This window comes from Oncorhynchus gorbuscha, unplaced genomic scaffold (assembly GCF_021184085.1).
Source record: "Oncorhynchus gorbuscha isolate QuinsamMale2020 ecotype Even-year unplaced genomic scaffold, OgorEven_v1.0 Un_scaffold_1122, whole genome shotgun sequence".
In the NCBI taxonomy this organism is placed as follows: domain Eukaryota; kingdom Metazoa; phylum Chordata; class Actinopteri; order Salmoniformes; family Salmonidae; genus Oncorhynchus; species Oncorhynchus gorbuscha.
The window spans coordinates 191,830-200,000 of record NW_025745996.1 but is presented as its reverse complement, the minus strand read 5'-3'; the positions used below and the strand labels follow the sequence as shown (position 1 = coordinate 200,000).

The 8,171-nt window shown below is 40.0% G+C and overlaps 1 protein-coding gene across 1 annotated transcript in view; it reads right to left on the bottom strand.

The window, feature by feature from the left end:
• Nucleotides 1-7,645, bottom strand: part of LOC124021469 (vacuolar protein sorting-associated protein 13C-like) — a gene marked incomplete at its 3' end in the record, with an annotated part of 8,661 nt that extends 1,016 nt beyond the window's left edge. The window contains exons 1-3 of the mRNA XM_046336665.1: nt 7,625-7,645; nt 7,447-7,524; nt 1,435-1,494 (exon numbers count right to left, since the gene is read on the bottom strand). Of these exons, the coding sequence (XP_046192621.1) occupies nt 1,435-1,494; nt 7,447-7,524; nt 7,625-7,645 (159 nt within the window). The remainder of the gene's footprint in view (nt 1-1,434; nt 1,495-7,446; nt 7,525-7,624) is intronic.
• Between the last annotated feature and the right edge of the window lie 526 nt (nt 7,646-8,171).

Sequence of the window (8,171 nt, the reverse complement as noted above, 5' to 3'; positions counted from 1 at the left end):
AGAAGAGAAAGTGGAGAGAGAGTAGAGAAAGGGGAGAGTGAGAGTAGAGAAAGGGGAGAGAGAGAGTAGAGAAAGAGAGGAGGAGAGAGAGAGTAGAGAAAGGGGAGAGAGTGGAGAGAGAGTAGAAAGGAGAGAGGGAGGAGAGAGTAGAGAAAGGGGAGAGAGTGGAGAAAGGGGAGAGAGTGGAGAGAGATAGAGAAAGGGGAGAGAGAGGGGAAAGATAAAGAGTAGAGAGAGGAGAAAGGGAGAGAGAGAGAAAGGGGAGAGAGAGAGAGCGCGAGAGAGAGCGAGAGCGAGAGAGAGAAGAGAAAGGGGAGAGAGAGAGAGAGAGTAGAGAAAGGGGAGAGAGAGTAGAGAAAGGGGAGAGAGAGAAGAGAAAGGGGAGAGAGAGAGAGAGAGAGAGAGAGAGAGAGAGAGAGAGAGAGAGAGTAGAGAAAGGGGAGAGAGAAGGGAGGAGGGGGAGAGAGTGGAGAGAGAGTGGAGAGAAAGAGAAAGGGGAGAGAGAGGGGAGAGTGGGAGAGAGAGAGTAGAGAAAGGGGAGAGAGAGGGGAAAGATAAAGAGTAGAGAGAGTAGAGAAAGGGAGAGAGAGGAGAAAGTGGAGAGAGTAGAGAAAGGGGAGAGAGAGTGGAGGAGAGAGAGTGGAGAGAGAGAGAGTAGAGAAAGGAGAGAGAGTAGAGAAAGGGGAGAGAGAGAGTAGAGAAAGGGGGAGAGAGAGAGTGGAGAGAGAGTAGAGAAAGGGGGAGAGAGAGTAGAGAAAGGGGAGAGAGAGAGTAGAGAAAGGGGAGAGAGATGGGAAAGATAAAGAGTAGAGAGAGGGGAAAGATAAAGAGTAGAGAGAGGGGAAAGATAAAGAGTAGAGAGAGGGGAAAGATAAAAGAGTAGAGAGGGAAAGATAAAGAGTAGAGAGAGAGGGGAAAGATAAAGAGTAGAGAGAGAGGGGAAAAGAGAGTAGAGAAAGGGGAGAGAGAGAGTAGAGAAAGGGGAGAGAGAGGGAAAGATAAAGTGTGGAGAGAGGGGAAAGATAAAGAGTAGAGAGAAGGGAAAGATAAAGAGTAGAGAGAGAGGGAAAGAGAACAAGAGAGAGCCACTTAACCAAGTCACATGGACTGTGATGATCAGACGGTAAATGAAACAGAGCCCTTTGAGGTCTTAAGAGAACAGGAAGATGTCGGCAGGCTTCACAGACCTCTCAGATCCCCATTCAACAACCACCAGGCTACATTAGCACGGCCGCTGCATTTATAAAAGGTGCCAGTTGCAGGCATAATGTTGTATCTAACAAAGACACATATCAGAGCCTTTCCCAGCACTACAACGAGTTCATGCTAGTTTAATAACAACTGGTTGGAGTCTGGTTGAAATGATGTCGTTTTAATTTTGCCCGCTTGGGTGTATAGGACGAATAAATAAACCGTTTAGATATCATTACTTACGTTGATCATCTGCTCAGTATTCTTGTGAACAGTGGCAAAGTTTGGCCTGTTTCTGTCAGCCTGAGAAGAAAGAAAACAACACCTCAATTAGCAGTCATTTAGGGGTAATGGAAACACATATCAATTAGCAGTCATTTAGGAGTAATGGAAACACAAATCAATTAGCAGTCATTTAGGAGTAATGGAAACACAAATCAATTAGCAGTCATTTAGGGGTAATGGAAACAAATCAATTAGAAGTCATTCAGGGTAATGGAAACAAATAAATTAGCAGTCATTTAGGAGTAACGGAAACACAAATCAATTAGCAGTCATTTAGTGGTAATAGAAACACAAATCAATTAGCAGTCATTTAGGGATAATGGATAGTCATTTAGGGGTAATGGAAACACAAATCAATTAGCAGTCATTTAGGGATAATGGAAACAAATCAATTAGCAGTCATTTAGGGGTAATGGAAACAAATCAATTAGCAGTCATTTAGGGGTAATGGAAACACAAATCAATTAGCAGTCATTTAGGGTAATGTAAACACAAATCAATTAGCAGTCATTTAGGTGGTAATGTAAACACAAATCAATTAGCAGTCATTTAGTGGTAATGTAAACACAAATCAATTAGCAGTCATTTAGTGGTAATGTAAACACAAATCAATTAGCAGTCATTTAGTGCAGTAATGTAAACACAAATCAATTAGCAGTCATTTAGGAGTAAACACAAATCAATTAGCAAACACACACAAAATCGATCACTATCACAAATCAATTAGCAGTCATTTAGGAGTAATGGAAACACAAATCAATTAGCAGTCATTTAGTAGTAATGGAAACACATCAATTAGCAGTCATTTAGGAGTAATGGAAACACAAATCAATTAGCAGTCATTTAGTAGTAATGGAAACATCAATTAGCAGTCATTTAGGAGTAATGGAAACACAAATCAATTAGCAGTCATTTAGGAGTAATGGAAACAAATAAATTAGCAGTCATTTAGTAGTAATGGAAACACATCAATTAGCAGACATTTAGTAGTAATGGAAACACATCAATTAGCAGTCATTTAGGAGTAATGGAAACACATCAATTAGCAGTCATTTAGGAGTAATGAAACAAATCAATTAGCAGTCATTTAGGGGTAATGTAAACACATATCAATAAGCAGTCATTTAGGAGTAACGGAAACACAAAATCGATCACTATCACAAAACATTAGTAGTCGTTTAGATGCTCAAAATAACACAAAAGTAGACTTTGACCAGACCGACTCCTGATCCTTAGAGATGCTGCTTTGTTAACGAGGACCACTGGCTTCTGTCAACCATTCATTTAGGAGGATTATATCAACACGCACATCTCACTGAGAAACACACTGACTATCATGTTGTCAGGCTTGACGCCAGGCACCACCAGGTCTGGAGTGGGCTTTAGTCTGAAACGGAACCCTACTCCTATATAGTGCACTACTTGTAGCATAGGGCTCTGGTTAAAAGCAGTGCACTGCATAGGAATAAGGTGCCATTTGGGACACAGGGCAGATCTGGAGAGTGCCTTGGTCTATGGTGTTGATAATGACAGAGACAAACAGTGAGAATGTAATGTCCGTCTTGTACAGCATCTCTATAATGAGATTGAGGTTACGGGGTTGAAGATGACATCTCTATGACACCAGAGCCTGCTGCCTGGCACAGAAAACATGTCCACAGAGAGAGAGGACATATGGCTGGGGGTTTTGAACAGAGGACATGTCCACAGAGAGAGAGGACTCTGGGGGTTTCTGAACAGAGGACATGTCCACAGAGAGAGGACATAAGGCTGGGGGTTTCTGAACAGAGGACATATCACAGAGAGAGGACATATGGCTGGGGTTTCTGAACAGAGGACATGTCCACAGAGAAGGACATGTCATGTCCACAGAGAGAGGACATATGGCTGGGGGTTTCTGAACAGAGGACATGTCCACAGAGAGAGGACATATGGCTGGGGGTTTCTGAACAGAGGACATGTCCACAGAGGACATAAGGCTGGGGTTTCTGAGAGGACATATCCACAGAGAGAGGACATATGGCTGGGGGTTTTCTGAACAGAGGACATGTCCACAGAGAGAGGACATAAGGCTGGGGGTTTCTGAACAGAGGACATGTCCACAGAGAGAGAGGACATATGGCTGGGGGTTTCTGAACAGAGGACATGTCCACAGAGAGAGGACATAAGGCTGGGGTTTCTGAACAGAGAACATGTCCACAGAGAGAGGACATATGGCTGGGGTTTCTGAACAGAGGACATGTCCACACAGAGAGAGGACATATGGCTGGGGTTTCTGAACAGAGGACATGTCCACAAAGAGAGGACATAAGGCTGGGGGTTTCTGAACAGAGGACATGTCCACAGAGAGAGGACATATGGCTGGGGGTTTCTGAACAGCTACACTACTGTATCATTAAATGTAACTACAGTACAATGACCATGGGGATTCTGGGAATGCGTCTCTTTGCATGTCGAAGACCTGTCTGAACTTCCTATTTTAGGAAAGACCCATAAAAGGTGTTTGATGTGGTATTTAATGACGTCAAATGCTTTATTATCCAAAGTGATAAAATTATTCCAGACTGTAGGGGGAAACAAGTGCTGCATAGAGCCCATATCGACTGTGTTTTTCCTGTTATACAAGGCTTTAAGAACAATAAGTTATACAAGGCTTTAAGAACAATAACAGTTATACAAGGCTTTAAGAACAATAACAGTTATACAAGGCTTTAAGAACAATAACAGTTATACAAGGCTTTAAGAACAATAACAATAAGTTATACAAGGCTTTAAGAACAATAACAATAACGTATACAAGGCTTTAAGAACAATAACAGTTATACAAGGCTGTAAGAACAATAACAATAAGTTATACAAGGCTTTAAGAACAATAACAGTTATACAAGGCTGTAAGAACAATAACAGTTATACAAGGCTGTAAGAACAATAACAATAAGTTATACAAGGCTTTAAGAACAATAACAATAAGTTATACAAGGCTTTAAGAACAATAATAATAAGTTATACAAGGCTTTAAGAACAATAACAATAAGTTATACAAGGCTTTAAGAACAATAACAATAAGTTATACAAGGCTTTAAGAACAATAACAATAACGTATACAAGGCTTTAAGAACAATAACAGTTATACAAGGCTTTAAGAACAATAACAGTTATACAAGGCTTTAAGAACAATAACAGTTATACAAGGCTGTAAGAACAATAACAATAAGTTATACAAGGCTTTAAGAACAATAACAAGTTATACAAGGCTTTAAGAACAATAACAATAAGTTATACAAGGCTTTAAGAACAATAACAATAACGTTATACAAGGCTGTAAGAACAATAAGTTATAAAAGGCTTTAAGAACAATAACAATAAGTTATACAAGGCTTTAAGAACAATAACAATAAGTTATACAAGGCTTTAAGAACAATAACAATAAGTTATACAAGGCTTTAAGAACAATAACAATAATGTATACAAGGCTTTAAGAACAATAACAGTTATACAAGGCTGTAAGAACAATAACAGTTATACAAGGCTGTAAGAACAATAACAATAAGTTATACAAGGCTTTAAGAACAATAACAATAAGTTATACAAGGCTTTAAGAACAATAACAATAAGTTATACAAGGCTTTAAGAACAATAACAATAAGTTATACAAGGCTTTAAGAACAATAACAATAAGTTATACAAGGCTGTAAGAACAATAACAATAAGTTATACAAGGCTGTAAGAACAATAACAATAAGTTATACAAGGCTTTAAGAACAATAACAATAAGTTATACAAGGTTTAGACAATAACTAAGGTATAGACTTTAAGAACAATAACAATAGAGGTTAGGACAAGGCTAGAGGTATAGACTGTAGAAGGCTGTACTAGAGGTCAGGACTGGGCTAGAGGTATAGACTATACTAGAGGTAAGAACAATACTATAAGTCAGGATACTGGGCTGTAAGAACAATAGACTGTACTACAAGGTTTAGACAATAACAATAAGGTCAGGACTGTACTAGAGGTATAGACTGTACTACAAGGTTTAAGACTTAACAATAATGTACTAGAGGGTCAAGACAATAACTAGAGGTATAGACTGTACTACAGTTATAGACTGTAAGAGGTCAAGACTGGGCTAGAGGTATAGACTGTGCTAGAACGATAGACTATACAAGAGGTATAAGACTTTACTAGAGAGGTATAGACTGTAACTAGAGGTATAGACTGGGCTAGAGGTATAGACTTTGTACTAGAGGTATAGACTGTGAACTAGAGGTATAGACTGTACTAGAGGTATAGACTGTACTACAGGTATAGACTGTACTAGTTATACAAGGTATAAGACAATAACAATAACTAGAGGTATAGACTGTACTAGAGGTATAGACTGTACTAGAGAGACTGTACTATAACTAGAGGTATAGACTGTACTAGAGGTATAGACTGTACTAGAGGTATAGACTGTAGTTATACTAGAGGTATAGACAATAGGGCTGTACTAGAGGTATAGACTGGGCTAGAGGTATAGATTTTACTATACTAGAGGTATAGACTGGGCTAGAGGTATAGACAGGGCTAGAGGTATAGACTGGGCTAGAGGTCAAGACTGGGCTAGAGGTATAGACTGGGCTAGAGGTATAGACTGTACTAGAGGTCAAGACTGGGCTAGAGGTATAGACTGTGCTAGAGGTATAGACTATACTAGAGGTATAGACTGTACTAAGTTATAGACTTTAAGAACAATAACTATACTAGAGGTCAGACTGGGCTAGAGGTATAGACTGTAAGAACAGGTATAGACTGGGCTAGAGGTATAGACTGGGCTAGAGGTATAGACTAACTAAGTTAGACTGGGCTAAGAACAATACTAGAGGTTTAGACTGGGCTAGAGGTATAGTCTGGGCTAGATGTATAGATTTTACTATACTAGAGGAATAGACTGGGCATGAGGTATAGCTTTTTACTATACTAGAGGTATAGACTGGGCTAGAGGTATAGACTGTACTAGAGGTATAGACTGTACTAGAGGTATAGATTTTACTATACTAGAGGTATAGACTGGGCTAGAGGTATAGACTGGGCTAGAGGTATAGACTGTACTAGAGGTATAGACTGTACTATACTAGAGGTAGACTGGGCTAGAGGTATAGACTGGGCTAGAGGGCTGTACTAGAGGTCATAGACTGGGCTAGAGGTATAGACTGTACTAGAGGTATAGACTGTACTAGAGGTATAGACTGGGCTAGAGGTATAGACTGTACTAGAGGTATAGACTGGGCTAGAGGTATAGACTTTACTATACTAGAGGTATAGACTGGGCTAGAGGTATAGACTGTACTAGAGGTATAGACTGTACTAGAGGTATAGACTGTACTAGAGGTATAGACTGGGCTAGAGGTATAGACTGTACTAGAGGTTTAGACTGTACTAGAGGTTTAGACTGGGCTAGAGGTATAGACTGGGCTAGAGGTATAGACTGGGCTAGAGGTATAGACTTTACTATACTAGAGGTTTAGACTGGGCTAGAGGTTTAGACTGTACTAGAGGTATAGACTGTGCTAGAGGTATAGACTGTACTAGAGGTATAGACTGGGCTAGAGGTATAGACTGGGCTAGAGGTATAGACTGTACTATACTAGAGGTATAGACTGGGCTAGAGGTATAGACTATATAGCATTGGTCAAGACTGGGCAGCATCCCTATGGACGCTTTAGACACCTAGAGGTCAACATGGACCAGCATCCCTGTGGCTAGAGCTTTAGACACCTTGTAGAGTCAACATGGGGTCAGCATCCCTGGGAGACGGTTAGACACCTTGTAGAGTCAACATGGGGTCAGCATCCCTGTGGAACGCTTTCGACACCTTGTAGAGTCCATGACCCGTACGAGGTTGAGGCTGTTCTGAGGGAGGAAGGGGAGCAAGACAATATTAGGAAGGTGACACTCAGTGTATAACCAAATCTAGAGGTATAGACCCACCTTGAAGTATTCCACTTTGAGGAGGTCAGCACCTGACTCCACAGAGGAACTGATCAGACACAGTGGTTCAGTTGGAATCTAGAAAACAACCAAATGAAAATCAATGGCTTTCTGATTTAAATCACATGGGGCTAGTTGGGGACTGTACTAGAGGTATAGACTGGGATTTCATTCTAACCAGCATGACCAGTTTAAACATGGTAACTACTGTATAGACTAACCAGAATGTCAGACCAGTTTAAATCATAGTAACTACTGTATTCTAACCAGAATAGACTGGGCTAGACCAGTTTAAATCATGGTAACTACTGTATTCCTAACCAGAATGACCAGACCAGTTTAAATCATGTAACTACTGTATTCCTAACCAGAATGTCAGACCAGTTTATATCAGAGGTAACTACTGTATTCCTAACAGAATATCAGACCAGTTTAAATCATGGTAAGACTGTATTCCAGACCAGTTTAAATCATGGTAATTACTGTATTCCAGACCAGTTTAAACATGGTAACTACTGTATTCCTAACCAGAATGTCTGGGTAACTACTGTATTCAGACCAGACTGGGCTAAGACTGTATTCCAGACCTTTAAATCAGAGGTAACTAGACTGTATTCTAGAGTTTAAATCATGGTAATTATAGATTTTAAATAATTACTGTAGAGGTTCCAGACCAGTTTAAAACATGGTAACTACTGTATTCCTAGACCAGAATGTCATGGTAA